The 16,164-nt window shown below is 44.6% G+C and overlaps 1 protein-coding gene across 2 annotated transcripts in view; it reads right to left on the reverse strand.

The window, feature by feature from the left end:
- Window positions 1–6,827: 6,827 nt before the first annotated feature.
- Window positions 6,828–16,164, reverse strand: part of mle (dosage compensation regulator mle) — a 148,529-nt gene continuing 139,192 nt past the window's right edge. For both annotated transcript variants that reach the window (XM_075691152.1, XM_075691153.1), the window contains 2 exons: window positions 11,188–11,400; window positions 6,828–7,420 (listed from right to left, as the gene is read on the reverse strand). In XM_075691152.1, the coding sequence (XP_075547267.1) occupies window positions 7,015–7,420; window positions 11,188–11,400 (619 nt within the window). In that variant the 3' untranslated portion in view covers window positions 6,828–7,014. The remainder of the gene's footprint in view (window positions 7,421–11,187; window positions 11,401–16,164) is intronic.

Raw genomic sequence — 16,164 nt, forward strand, 5'->3', positions numbered from 1 at the left:
TTGTCTTCTGTCCTCAAACTTTAGCGGCCCGCTGATACTTTTTACGTAACATGTAGTCGTACGCACAATAACAAGTTCTCATAGTTAAACAAAACATGTTTTCGCGTAATAATAAAGCTAGAACAGCTTTTCACGTGCTGTTCTAGTAGAAAATGAATCATTGTCACAGACGGAACGGTACTTGCCAAGCGCATCTTCAAGGTGTCCTGCCTCTACGAGAACGATGCCAATCCGAATCCACAATATACCGGCATTCCCATGCATACCACAGCGCAGCAGCGCCAGATTTCCCTCTAGGTAATGTAGTGAGAAACTCTATGACCTCGGGTAACAGAATATAAATACCTTGGTATATGGATAAACGAAGGCAATGGATATATGGAAACACAGAAAAAAACCATAACAGTCAAGGGGAAGAGAAATGCAGCCATAATGAAGCACAGAGCGCTATGGGGATACAACAGGTACGAGGTCCTCCGAGGTATGTGGAAAGGGGTAATGGTTCCAGGACTTACTTTTGGAAATGCGGTTGTTTGCTTTAAATCAGTGGTACAATCAGGACTCGACGGGAACCAAAGGTCAGTGGGTCGCCTCGCATTGGGCGCTCACGGGAATACTACAAATGAAGCTGTGCAGGGGGATATGGGCTGGACTAGTTTTGAAGTGAGGGAAGCTCGCAGTAAAATTGAGTATGAAGAACGGCTGAGGAATATGGAAGAAGGTAAATGGGCTGGGAGAGTGTTCAGGTATCTGTAGAGGCAAAACATTGATTCACAGTGGAGGAAAAGAACTAGGAAGCTTACTAGCAAGTATGCGGCCTGTTGGGTGGGCAACACAGCAACAAAGAAGGTCAAGCGGAAAGTCAGAGAGGCTGAATTAATCTCATGGGTGGCGGCAATGGAAAAGAAACCTGCCATGAGTAACTACTTAAGAGGAAAAAACGAAATCAGGAAAGAAACCATTTATGATAACTCAAAGGGAAGCTCATTACTTTTCGAAGCGAGATCGATGCCTTAGAACACGCACCTATAAAGCGAGATATAAGAAGAAGAAGCATGTGCTTGCTGCGGTAAAGCTAGGGAAACGACGGAGCATATTTTATTAGAATGTGAAGACGTCTACCCAGCGGTCGATTTAGGCACCACTGGCCTCCTTGAAGCCCTTGGGTTCAGCGGGACCAGTGGTAAAGCAAACAGGTCCGCAATAGACATTAGTAAGAGGCGATTGGAGGATTGGTGGAAGAAAAGTAGGGAAACGATAAAAGACGGAGACGCACAAAAGCACAGTTCGCAATAGGGGATCAGAAAATTTGGACGTGGTAGTTCATAGTGTTTTTTTTTTCATTGGTTAACCTAGGTAGGATATTAGGAAGCATAGTAGCAAGAGCTTGGTGGCGCAACCCACCGCCCCGTTCCAAAGGGGACGCTCATAACATCCATCCACCCATCCATCCGTTGCAGTCACGCGGTTGCGCGCGTGTGCAGCTTCCCGCGGTGTCTGGCCGGCGCGACAGCGTTCCTGTTTCTTCGCGGCTGCCAAAGTGTTCTCTCGTTTATGGCAATATGTGTTTCGCTGCTGACATGTTAATCTGAGTGCCGGACTTCGCCGAACAGATGAATTCCAACGAAAAAAAACGTGACGCAGCGTCACTGCTTCGCCCTTGGCTGCACGTCCGGCTATGTGTCGTCGAGGCAGCAGGGAGGGTGCTCCAAGTTGCATATCTCTTCAAGGTCGAACGTCTTAATTTTTTATTTAGTGGAAAGTGATATCCTTGCCTCCCCATTTCTTAGTTGGTGTTCAATGTTTAATGTTTTTCTTTCAAATTACACAGAAGCATGTGTAAATGTGATATATTGTATTTTGAATTACCCTGAATGTATGATGTGCAGCGCTTTGCTATTACTACGATGTGCAATAAATTTTTGATATGCTTTGTATTACCTGTTCTGAACCCCATTCACATTTTTAGGAGTAAGCTGACGCTTCATATTACTGAAACTTAAGGAGTGGAAGACACCGGCCAAAGAACAGCCAACCTTTCTTTCTCTCATTTAATACCCCTTTTAATTTCATTTTTACATATTCCTTTATGTCCTGAGGCAATAGACAACGTTATTAGAAAAATGCAATCGCACGGACCCGAAACATATTTCAATCCTAATTCTTTTGGTCTGTCTCCTACTGTCGTCATGCACTATCTTGACCACAAGGGACTCATTCGGACCCTTCAATTCCTGAAACTGAAAGGATTCGCGAATAACACTTTAGATACGCCGATGTGTTACGCAGCAGATGTATTGCAGAGGCAAACACTCGATTTTAATGGTTTTGTTTATGGGGTTTCACGTGTCAAAGTGACTCGGGCTATGCGAGATACCGTAGTGGAGGCATGAAGGACTCTGTAAATTTCGACCACCTGGGGTTCTTTGACGTGTACTAACATCGCACAGCAAACGGGCGCCTTGTTTTTCGCCTCCATCGAAAAGCGGCCGCCGCGGCCGGGATGCCATCCCTCATCCTTGGGCACAACAATCGGGCGTCCTAACCACTGCACCACCACGGCTTAAAATTGCATTCTGTCAGCCGTTCGACTAGCGTTTAATGAGCTAAACCATTGCTTGCAACATCACTGAAAGGCCGACGCGTTGCGTGCACGGCAGGCCTGCGTCCTTGCGTATGCTCAAAGCCAGCGGCGCGTACCATGCATCGCATTACGGCCAACAGCGCCACCTGCGCCCGGCTTGAAATGGACGAGCGGCTTCCATCCGCCGTTGGCGTCACCTCTCCCTTCTAACCACCATATTAGGGTGGCTAGAAGCCCCCTTCTAGCCACCCTAACCATATATATGCTACCAAAGGTGGCAGAGTTGCGCGTAGGTCCGCCATCTTGCCTGGGAAACAACCAAATCTATACGGCGAAGCCGCACTCCGTTTTTGCAGGCGAAATGCCTACCGTATCGTCGATCGGCCGTGGGCGCTTTTGCATCGCTTGTGGACTGCTTTTCCGCCTAATCGCAAACAAAGCGCATCGAAACAGCTGACTGCATAGAATCGTCAAGCAAAAGGCGCCGAGATCAGTCCCCACCGAAGCTTAGGCCTAGCGTATCCGCCGAGTCCGTCTGCACGCTCTCGACGCGCCTAGGCTTAGGAATCAAGAAGTATAACAAGGATAAATCACTCTATATTTCAGCTTTCGCATCGGTGTTCTTAAATAAACCATTTTTTCATGTTTACAGTGCTAGCACAAGTAGCGATGAGCGCCGCGATGTGACGCGTCATAAACACAGGTATATCCGAAGGCTCCCGGCACTAGCCTGCGCTTCTCTGACGAAGATATATGACTAGACCGACATGTCCACTAAAAGGCATCACTGAACTAAGAAAACGTTGCATATCCTTCGCGTGAAGAACAAGAAACAGCTATCCAAATCGATAGTAACAGCCCATACAGCGTCCCGAGTCGGCGGTTCATTTAGGACTTTTTTTCGAAGTTAAAATGCCAGTCGCAAGTGAAAATCGATGTTGTGGCACTTCCGAGCATGCTACTGAATACGGACAGCAAAATTTGTGGTACAGGCGCGAGTTTTAGTTGCTGGACGATAGCACATCTACCATGACTAAGCGAAACGCACCTCTGTGAAACAAACTGCTTCTCGGTCCTTGACATGGCAAATCATTCGCTCATGTTCGCCTTCTGGCGCGGCGTAGTGGTAAAGTACTGGCCTTGGGATCTGTTTTTATTGTACAGGCGCCGCGTATTTAACGCGCTAGAGCTATTTTTCTCACAAGTACCCAGCGCCTCAAGAGTACGCCGCGCCTGCCCAGCGCCCCTGCAGCATCCAGCGCGCGGCACTGGGCCCATAATCCGGCGCTGCACTGGATACTGGGTACTGGGTTTTGCATTAAGGATACCTGCTTATGTGCCGAAGCTCTCAACGTGTAGGCAGCCTAAAATATTACTGGTGAATCAATGACCAACCATAGGTATTTCGACACTGGCACCCCATTAGACTTGCTGTAGAAACGTACCCACCTACTTACTAGCAGGCACTGGATATCAGCCACACCTGCAAGGGCCACTTCATTATGTGCCTTTTCACTGCAGGGATTCCAAAAGTAACTTCTGTGGGAGTGTAGTGAAAGCTTTTTTCTCACAGGATTGACATAGCTACATCGACATAGCTACATAGCTAGCTCTCTGCAGCTAGCCCGCACGCGCACAGAGCGAACGCCAACATCGGCTGGATTCACTTTGAATTTTACTGGAGATAACTTCTGTCAATCCAGTTCGCTGCAGCGGCGGCGTCGGGAAATACAAAAATTGGCCCGAGCAGCTGCTTCTTCGCAATGCACGGTTGCTTGACTACCATGTGATGACGCTCTGTTAGAGGCGCTAGCGGCGTGATAAAACAGAAGCGCAACTCTGCTACCTTTGGTAGCATATACAGTAACTCTAGACTTGGTAGCTTCCGCGCTCGCAGCGGGCGCAGGAGGCCGCGGTCTGGAGATGCCCGTGCTGATCGAAAACTGTGAAAACATTGGGCACAAAGGAGAGTTTTGGTTAGAAATGTGGCCTCTTGCGTAGGATGCGATGCGGCAGTGGCGAGCGCCATGTGGAGTTGTTGCAAGGAACTGGGTGTGCCGCTCTAAGGCCTTTGAGATTTGCGAATTGGGGTTTGTGTTTTGAGTTTCCGCTTAACAGAACTATGTTTTCTCATACATTTAAATTATGATCTCATGCTATCATGTCTCTAGGTTGTAAGTCGTACTGTATGATTTTTCTGACATATTTTACCTTGAGAAATTCCATTAGTTCAGTAACTTCCTTGCGCTACATGGAGGGCCTGCATGGTTCAAAATGATTTTTGTCAAAATGACGGTCGATGCGGGACGCCATGGCCGGATTTAGCTGTTTAGAATAGCTTGAGGAGACCTGGCCATCACAACACTAATGTTGAATTCCAATGGCGGAGTCGGAGCAAGTTTTTCTGCTCGTTTCGGAGCAAGTTTGTTCCAATGGCAGAGTGAGGGCGGGAGTAAGGTGTTCCAATGAAAGAGTCTGAGGGGATTCAGAGCGGGAGTCAGTCCGTGGAGCAGAAAGAGATGCTCCGCCAAAATCGGCGGAGTGGACCGGAACTCTGCGTGACGTATTTCCTTTACCACGTTTGTCTGCTAGGAGGCGCCACTGGTCACGACTCGCGAGGAAGCAAAAGCTGCTGCACGCTTGGCGAGATATCCATTCCGCGCTTTTAAATAAACAACAGGTGAACGGCGCTGAAGAGACAAGTGACCGGTGCAGCGGTGCAGGGAGCAAACAGCCGAATGAAATGACAACACGCAAGGTATCCTGAGTAACTCGGTGATAGAACTTCCGCTTCCGCTTTGCTCCGGCGGCGCAGGTTGTGTTCCACTCGCGGATCTGGAGGCGTTGCTCTGCGCCAGAGTCGAGTGCTCGCTCGCGGAGTCCGTCGGCTGCTCAGACTCCGCCATTGGAATTCAACATAAGCAGCACACGGAGGATTGGTGAAGAGCGCAATACAACAAAACATAACCTTTCATACTGCAAGTTCTAGAAATTAGATATGCGCTTAAAAATAGAGAGAAAAATAAAGAATACTTCAAATCAGACGTGATCGTAACAGAGCGATATAGTAGTACAATATCATAGAATACTTGAAAAGTTCAACACACATAAAACAGGATTGTATCACAGGCTAACAAATTCACTGCCCAGTAGGCTCCTATGTTTAAATATGCTTCTCAGTTTGCTAAATGAAGTATTAGTGAAGTCAATGTTCTTTCATTGTACATGGTGTTCAGTATTCTGGGCATAAGAACTGCAGCCTTTGTTTACCCTAGTTTGTGTGACACTTCAAAACGTTCTACTGTTCAGGCTTCCGTGCATTATGTGTGGTTACGTATTCTACTAGCTTAGCCGACTTAATACGTCATCATGATTAAATTGCAAGTTTGTACTGTTAGCATAGTTTATAACTGTGTGTTGAATGAACCAAAATAAGATTAAGCTTCTGAAAAAGGCCCACTATGTGCACAAGAAAGGAGCTTTGGATATGAGGCAGATTATTCTGTTATTGTAAACGTACAAGGCTATTCACATTTTTTGCTATTATAGTTCCCCATACGAGAAGTCCGTAGTTAATTTGGGGTAGGAAGAGGGCATTGTATAGCATTATGTTGAGTGACTTAGGAAAATGGAGTGGTGACCCAGTATGGCCACGATTCTAAACAACTTACCAAAATATATTTAACATAGTCATACCGAGTCATGTATTTGCCATAGAAAACTCAGTATATTTGCTGTTGGTAGGTCACTTATAATGAAAACAGTGCTTCCTTTCTTGTCCCTTTAGTGTGCGTTGTTTTGGTTATGTCATCAGCTGTTCTAATGAAGACTTAACATTAAAAAAAAATTTATGCCAAGTAAAACTAACCAGCAGTCATTACGTGCCACCACTTGTTCTGCACTTTTGTTGTATCTCCATTTAAAAATAGCCTGAATATATGTGGTTTAACAAAAATACTCCTGGAGTAAGTTCTCTGCAGAAAATGAAAATGCTACACATACTGCAACACCATCACTGCAAAAAGCAACTTTGGGAACCGGGACCACAAACATTAATTACCCTTTCCTTGGAAACTTAGGGCCCATGCGTGCGAGTTTTATTTGGTGAAAAACTTTGTGCAGTCTGTACAACAATTCATTATTACTTGTAGTGAGTGTTTAATAATGCAGTGACAAACACTTCTGCTAATGTAATTACTGAAATGTCGCGAGTGCAGGGCGATAGATTTCAGGAAACGAAAAACCTGAGGAAATGGTACCTTTATTAAAGATCTCGGATGTGCACAAGGTCTTTTGTTGATATTGGTGAATCTGTGCAGTGAGAACAAATGAAGACAAAATGCTAACAATGCCTTAAAGATGAACATAATCACAAGTGATGCAAACCACTAGCTTGTGGAAACTAATGCACTAGTAAACCAAAGTATGCTTTAGTATCCCCCCCACCCTCCACGAAAACCTCCCCGTCCTCGTCCACCACCCCATCCAGAGCCTTGTTGTGATCCACCATTGTATCCTCCAGGCTGGTAGCTGCCTCTGCTGCCAAAGCCACCACGACTTCCACTGTCATAACCACCACGGCTCCCATAGCCATAGCCACCAGAGTTTCCATAACCAGTGCCACCCCCATTGCCATACCCATAGCCACGCCCACGGTTGTAGCTGCCTCCGAACCCAGAATACCCTCTGTTTTCATTTCCGTAGCCACCTCTGAATCCTCCACGAAAACCTCCCCTGAAGCCACCCCTGAAATCATTCGAGTAGTCTCCTCCAGGACTGGTTCCTCCACCAACATTGCTCAATCGAGGCATCTTTCTGACGGGCTGTGCATTTCCACTGTAGAAAAAAAAAAAAAAATGGGGGGAGAGAGAGAGAGAGAGAGAAAGAAAGCATTTTTCATTTATGTCAAATGTGAACCAAGAGCTCAAACATACACCACCAACAAAAGGTAGCAAATTTTTCAGTTGTGAAACTATGAGCATAAGATGAAATGCAAACAATGGAGCGAATTGTTTTTGTACAGTCTGTGCAACCTAGCGTCAGCTTCAGAAACGCCTGCAATGAAGTTGTGAGTGTATGATTTCATGCCCTTCCACCAAGAAGCAGGTGTACCTGATGCAATGAGTACTTTGCATAGTTACCACCGGCATGCTAGTGACCAATCTTGTCTAACCCTGTGTAGTTGGGTACCCAAGAACACAAGTCAACCATTCAACTCTTGCGAAGTTGTTCATGGCTTGCAGTGGCTCAAAATGTGCAGGCGCTTTCACTGAACTCCTTACCTCAAGTACCCTTCTTTACTACAGAATCTTGCACTGCATGTGTAAGTACACCCATCACTTTTCTAGCAAAGCTGTTCTGCAACTAGATGTGGTGGAATATCACACCAAATGTCGATAAAAATGACTCAGACAACCCCTGCAGCTAGCGCAATAAAATTTGGTGGGAATGTTATGTCAAGGGCAACAAGTGGGCAGGTAGGAGTACGAGTGCACAGTTGAACCTTGTTATAACAAAACTGGATCTGACAAGAAAATGCCTTCATTATATCCAATATTCCTTATAACATATATTTGCTACACAGTGACATTGGCAAGAAAATTTACATTTGCCTCGTTATATACAATAATTCATTATATCGAGGTTTTATTTACTTACAGTACCCTCAGAGTAAATATACATGCGATATACAAATATACAAACAATATACAATATACATGAGGTTTGACTGTATGTAGACCAAAGTTCTGCTACTTGTACTTTAGAACTCTATAGGGTATTTCAAAACCATCAATATGAAACTTAATGAGAAGATCTATCAAACTGAAGAAATTTCACAATTGCAGGTGCTCTGGAAATCATCAGATTTGTGCTAATTGGGTTCGGGATGCCTGCCAGAGGACTAAAATGTTTGCTGTTTATGAACATAGAGGTCCACTTGATTCGCCAGCACTTCTGTGAAGCAGTTCACGTCAGTGCACAAGAAGTTAAGAAATTGTGGAGCTAGTGTTCACAGCTACAGGTGCAGCGCAACACTTGAAACGAATGCCAATGCGCAGATACAATGTAGGAACCTTATACTTTTCCACCTCATGTGCACAGTCTGCTTTTGAGAGGTGGGGTACAAGGTGGGGCTACAGCAGTTCCTGAACTGCAAGTATGGTCAGCTTCTGTTAAGTCTTACAGACAGCAGAGAGCAACATTCCACTTGTGGCAGAAACAAAACATAACCGAGAAACGTGTAAAGGCCTGGAGCTGCATGGTTCAGCTTCTGTGGTTAAGTCTTACCGACAGCAGCGAACAATATTCCACTTGTGACAGAAACAAAAAATAACCGAGAAACGTGTAAAGGCCTGGACCTGCATGGTCGATTATGCCAATGACAGAAGTAGCAGTAAATACATGCTGCATGTTCAGTTTGACATATAATAATCGTTATTATGCTGCATGCCCAATCTGACAGCATATTTCTAAAAGTAAACTGCACCAGAGGACATCAGTGATTGAACTTGGCATGCCTTCGCTGGTGAAAATGCAGGCAAATAAAAACAGAAGAAAACCACTAGAACCGACATATAAACAGAGGCATGTTGTTTATACTGAGTGTCCCATGTAACTTGAGCCAAACATTAAAAATATGCAAATGCCCCATAGCTGGACAGAACCAAGGTAATGTTGTTTGATGACACTTGGAGATACTCAAATTGTTCAGTTTGTATTTGAAAATTTTGGTACTTGCACACCCCTAATAATATTATTGGATAGGTAGATACGAATATGCAATAAATGCAGTGCTGGAAGCAGTTTTAAAATGAAATCATAATTAGTCAATCTGCACAGCATGTGCGCATTGCCAAAAAAAAGGGGAAGGGGGCATGGGTGCTATTTTAGCATATACTTTGGCTTAGATGCACCTCACAGGCGCATTATCAATTGACTTTTTTTTTTTTTTGCAGAAATACTGATCCACGAAGTAAGACATTTTTACTGATTAGTTGCAAAAAGAGTTACAGATTTTGAAAATGTCAGATGTGAAAAGTATACTTTTTTTTGCTATTTTCACTCTTAAACAAGGCAAGGCACAGCTTGATAACAACAATTAAAGCAACATGTTACCAGATAAGTTTAAACAGGTGGTCCAGTTGCCATCTTCGATTATGACAATAATTAAACATATTGCATGTTTTGAATACAAAGGAAAACATGTACTTGAACATATTCTTACGAAATATTTTTTGCATGACAGCATAACACTGCTCCTGTAGCTTCTAAAAGCCCCTTTCAGTGAGTTTCGTCATTTCTCAACTTCAGGCACTTACTATAAAAAAGCTTGATCAATGCAAAGAAAATTTCGATCTCAAAACTATATATCAATTACAGCCTGAAAAACACGGCATTAATCATATGACATATAATATATGATTAATGCCCTGTTTTTTCATTTCTTACTTGGCTAGATTTCCTAAAGGCGCTATTACAAGCAAGCTTTACTGTACTTAACGGGACAGTAAAGGCAAATATTATGTCAAGCTAAAGTGATAGATTAGTGCTCAAGAATTTCTAAGGTGACAATATTATTGCAAACAGAGCCTTAACACTCGAGAAAGTGAGGTAAATGCAGGACATGATTAGACTCCCCCGGGACATTCAAGCACTTGCCCGATGAAGAAAGCACTCCTCAGTTAAATTCTGTCACTAGTACTCCACCACTCATTGCAAAAAAACATCCTTGTATTACTATAAGACGAAATAAAATGCTACTTGTCCAGTCCCATTTCATTTTTAGAAAAGAGAACTCATTGAAATTACCCTTGACAATGACGCGGGCGGTCAAAAGGTTTCGTATTCGCTCAACTCCTCGTCGCCCATGCTTTCGCGTTTCGGTAGCTTCATTATCGCATAGTGCTGCACTAGTTTTGCTGGCTCGCGAAACTCGCATAAACTGCAAGTAGCAGAGAATTCAGCTTCCATGTGATGTCGCGGGATGCCTGAATGGTCTACGCCATTTGACCAAAAAGCAGCTGCAGCGGCGAATCCACTGCTCCGCTCCGTCTTGGCTTGGTACCACTGTCTGTCGAGCCGTTTTACTCACCGACGGCAGCAAAGGGTGGTGATGGCGTAAGCAACTGTCCCCACTCCCCCTGTTCAGTGGTGGGAGATTTGAATTTCGAGTAATGTATTCGGATCCTTCAGATGCAATTTTCTCATAAACTAAGTATTTTCTCGGCACGAAACAAGCATCGTGAGGTTTCTGGAATGGCATTTAAACAGTCCACGTCGACTTAGTATTTGCCTTTAGTATCCCTTTAAATTAACCAATTTTTACCTTAAATCATGTAATAAAGGAGATGCAAAGGAAGAATACTAAGCTAAATTGATGGATTACTTATTTAGAGTAGCAGAATGTCAGTTGTATTATAAGGAGAGCCCAAAAAGGTGTGCTGGAAAGGATTTCAAAATAAAGATGAGTGCACATGCAACCATGAAATTCTCATACCAGCTTCCCATTATGTAAGGGATGAAAATCAGGAAAAAGCAGTTTTGACCTTAATTTACCTAGTTAATATTTCACTGAAAGAAACCGGATTCCAATGTAAGCTTACCCAAATGACTCAGTGACATCTGCACCTTCTGTGCCAACTTCAATGGAGTCAAAGCGACAAAGCTTCTTGATAGTGCCGATTATCCTTGCCATATCATCTGGAGGTTGTGTTAAAAGCACTGGGTCATTGGCGACATCATTAATGACACTGTCCACGGCCAGTTGCAGAGAGACTATATGGGCAACAGCCTGGGGATCCATCTTCAGGTTGATCCTACAGCAACAAAAATAAAAAATAAAAAATAAAATAAGAACTGAATCAGAAAACAAATGCAATACACCTTAGGTAGTACTTAACACTTTAAAATATATATATATACAGTGGATTCTCTTTAAATGGAACCTCAACAGTCCAGGGAAATAAGTTGTTTATCACTAGTTCCATTTACCATGAGATTGAGCTCAAGGGTACGCAAGATGCTTTTTTGAAAGGGGCAGATGCTTTATTGCTAGGAGCAGATAATAGGTGAAGCAGATCTGATTACCCCCCCCCCCCAACCTGATTCTTACAAACCTTATGCTTGCACACAGCCACTTACTGGAGCTAGTAGCACAAAAATTAATTAAATATAGTCATTTAGTAGCAACAAAAAGAAATGGCTGCTTTAGTGACACAACCACTCTCGAAGTCATCAATAACTTTGATTCTCGCCTCCAGTGTGAGCATGTGTGTTTTTGAGCCACTATCAGAAACATTAAGCGAACTCAAGAGCTCAGTGACATTGCCAACACAAAGAAACCACAGCAAGCCACGACCATGGTAGAGGCCACACTGACTCTGGCACCAACAAAAGCCAGCAAAAGCTGCCTTGACGAGAACATAACGAACTGCCAAAAAAAAAAAAAAAAAGGCAGGAAAGGCACAAACAGTGCGATATTTCTTCTTAAAGGGCCCCTCACCAGGCCACACAGCAAACTTCGGTTATATGCTGGAAGTTGTTACGTGTCCTCTAGGGAGCGTTCTGCCGAAAAAAAAAAAAATCAAATCGGCTCATTAATAGCAGAGATAGAAATATTTCAGTGCCCCCGAACCCATGATTTCAGGAAGCGAGCTCCACTGCCCATACGAGACACTCTCTCCACTTGCCCCGTCTAGCCTCCGCAAGCGAAATTCTTTCCCTGCATTCACACATACCAAACCTTGAGGATCGCGTGACGCATACGTCATGGGCCTCGCCTTAATTTTTTTTTCTCCTCGCTTCTTTTTTTTCGGCGCTGCGCACTTCCGCCGACGGCGTTGCGTGCGAGATGTTGTGGTTGTCTTGTTTCGCATAGCGCACAATTTTGCGTGCTGTGCATAAGGACACCTGACCAGTGGTATAATTCAGTGCTACATGAATACTGAGGCAGAACAAGCGGATTGCAGAGCATGATCACGCGCTGGAACACGGTAGAAAGTAGCATAGTTTTGGTACTTGCACACGTGACTGCACAACCGTGGGAACAAGCAGACGAAGCGGAAGTACATCTCTCTTGCTTCGGTGCGAAGTAATACAAAAAACATGCAGACATTCCGTTTGCGTGTTTTATTATTTCTCTAAACTTCAATTCGTCAATTAAAGCAACAGATCACACAAATAACAGATGTTAGCTTGAATAATTCTTGAAGTCCTGTCACCACGAGCGATGTCACACTGCGGACATGAGTACGTAGGTGCAGGGACACAAGTACGTCACCGTCCGGCTTGTAGCATGGTCGCCGCGAGGGAAAGGGAAAAGGACGTTCGCATTGAAATTTCAGACCTTTCCGCGGCGCTAGCAACGTAATTCTTTGAAAAAACGATTGTTAGCGCGCATTGTATGCTCTGCACTTGTCAGCTCAAAATGACCAGACCTGGTGAGAGGCCCTTTAAGAACACTGATGCAAAAGCTGAAAGATAGAGTGATTTATCCTTGTTAGACTTGTTGATTCCTGAGCTCAGACAAGCTGATAGTGTGTAGACGGACTCGGTGGATACGCTAGGCCTAAGCTTCAGTGGAAGGGACCTATCTCAGCACGGGTACGTGGCGAATGCTAAAATGTGTGTATTCGAGCCTGAGAACCTTTTATCATTTTTTAGTATACAGTAAAACCTCATTAAACCGTACCCGCTTAAACAGTAGTTTCGTTTTAAAAGTAGTAAAGTCAAATCCCTGACTCAGCAGCCATTGAGCATAATGTGTTTTGTATCCGCTCAAACCGTACCAGCTTATTGCGTACGTATCGGTTAACACATAGTGTTTCCACTTTTTGTTGTGCAAACACGGCGGTGCGTCGTCTCCATTGGGCGGCCCAGTAGAACAAGCCTCAGAGGTTGGAACGGCCTCCAAGTGCCCTGTGCGTTCGTGCGTGAAGCCACATCATTTCGGCAGTGTGCCAGAGAGCGTTGTGGCGTCGGGCAAGTGAGGACTCGCGTCATGCCGAAGCTCGGATAAAGAAGATGCTGGATGCTCAGCATAGGAGAAAAATTAGACATCGTTCGTACTATTGAACATGACACGAGACAGCGCTGGCACGTGACAGGTATCTGCTGTTGAGTACGGTGCATGGCATTCGGAATGCGAAGAAGTTGCTCGGCAGTGCTGCTGCGACCGTGAAGAGATGTCGGCTACGCGTTTCGACTTTTCACCATTGTTGCCTCTGTTACCAAAGTGTCGGCTAGCACAGTCATGAGGACAACAAGGAAAGCGGCGGCACGGGTGATTCAGGCCCGACAGTGGCAGAAGCTGGGCCAGCCTCATAAATGCAATCGTCGAGGGGAGAACAGCAGCCCGCAATGAAAAAGGCGCCCCGCAACTTCTGCAGCGCTACCGTGCGCGTGCACGGAGAATATGTAATGCCAACGAGGAATCTGCCATGCGAGTGTTTGCCGAGAAGAGGGCGGCTGGCTGAAAAGCTCAGCTTCAGCATGTTTGAGGCCGCTGTAGTTGCTGCTAGGCCGCCATGGCATCAAACAAAAATACACACAGTGAATAAATACTGCATGTTCTTTCCCCTTTCAACGCACTCTCTCGGAGTTCAGTTTTTGACATGTAAGTGGTCGATCTCATGCTATTTCGGTTAAACAGTACTACCGTTTAGTACGTACTTTTTCCCGAGCTCCAACCAACTACGTTTTAACGAGGTTTCACTGTACTAGGGAAAGTGGAAGCACACGAATTGCCTCAGCTTTTTTATTGGTACGATAATATCAATCAGCAGCCAGCTTCGAACTCAAGGCTTGTTCGAACATATATGAACGACTTCTGGGTTTCGTGAAGACTCCACAACACTGCGACAATGGCAATAACTTGCAGTCATTGGTTACATACAAACTACTAAAAAACAAGGTGTCCTCTGCGTGTGCATGGTTTCATTCAAGAATGTAGCTATCTGCCCACTCAAAAGGGAAAATGCAAAAAACGAAAGTAATTTCAGTATCAAATATGCATGCATAAACAGGGCAGCTCACGCACCTTTATTCCATGCTGCGACACAAAATAGACTTTTATGCCCCAAGATATAGCGTTATTTAGGACAAGAGACTAGTACCAAGCTATGAAATTGTATAAAGCACTTAATATTCAGCAGCTGCTATCCTCCTTGCGTACTGGAACCAGTGCAGCACAAATGCAACCAGCGCAGTTTCCAGTGTGAGCCAGCGAACTGCAGCGAGAACCAGCGTGCGTGCAGCACAAACCAGTGCGCCCCAGCATCATGGCAGTGAAACCAGCGTCCTGTCCAGTGTGACCCAGCTCTTATCCAGCGTTCTCACTGATGTCCCAGTGACTCCCAATGAGCACCAGCGTCCCCAGTGCGATCCAGTAACAAAAAACGCGCTGGTTGCACACTAGAAGGCATTGGAATACGCTGGTTTTTGCAACAGGGTAGTTCTGCTACCATGAATGTCAAGAATAACAAAGGAATTTAGGGATAATTTGTAGACTAAGTGCATTTTCATGCTAGGAAAACTACATTCCTTGTGTTCTTTTGAATCATGCTGTATCTGTAACCTGCCAATCTGAAGGTAATGAAAAATTCAAGCTGTCATAATACGTCAAGCAAATGTTAGAGGTAAGTGATCGATTATCAACTTTTTCAAATAGATCCGAATATGAATAGTAAGTACCAAATACTGAACCGAATATCGAATAGACAAATGCAGACACACATATTTACAGCAGGAATTTATTTTGGTATAATTAGGACTGTTTTAAACACAAGAAAACTACAACCGTCATGAAAAGAATGGCACGAATAGCTGCTTGACACCTTTAAAGCCTGGTGAATCCGAATCGCTCATTCTGGTATTCAGAGGCAAAAAAAAAAAAAAAAAAAAAGGCAGAATCATAAACTTCCTGGAAACATACGTGCTGACATCAATTTCTTTAACCACCCGTTAATCTTCCATTGAACAAAAGACTTCATATTGGAGAGCTAGAGAAAGCTGTTTATCGAAAGAAATGCAGCTATGGGCATTGCATTAAGCTTCCCGCGCTTCAGTATTGCATTGCAGGCCATCTGTTGCGCTGCACAAGGTGAGGTTGGCCCAGTGTGCGTCCTGTGTCGAGTCGCACGAAATCACGCAAAAGTGATCATATTCCTGAATGCAACTATATATTTTCAAGCTGGCAACGCATAAATTGGCCTACTACGCCGAGCGGGCACCGACCTCGCCGGGCGCAACCAGGCGCTGCCATGCTGGTAGCATGTTTACATTCGGCCAGCTGTCCCGGCGTTCGATTTTGCAAACCTCGGGCAGGTTTGGATTGTCTTGGGATCCCAGCCCACATGACTTCCTATCAGGAGCAGAACTAGATGGCTGCCATCTGCCTGCCATAACACCGAAAATCGAAGAGGCCCGATATCAGTGCTTCTATCGGTTCATTCGTGCGAGTTCCCGCCGCCGGAGAGGAGACGAATGACGGCAAACGGAAGCCCAAAACAGTATCAATCGAGCAGAAGGTGGCTATGCTGAAAGCTGTCGGGTCCGGCGTGAAGAAGAAAAAAGTGGCCGAA

The sequence above is a fragment of the Dermacentor variabilis genome, chromosome 1 (assembly GCF_050947875.1).
Source record: "Dermacentor variabilis isolate Ectoservices chromosome 1, ASM5094787v1, whole genome shotgun sequence".
In the NCBI taxonomy this organism is placed as follows: Eukaryota; Metazoa; Arthropoda; class Arachnida; order Ixodida; family Ixodidae; genus Dermacentor; species Dermacentor variabilis.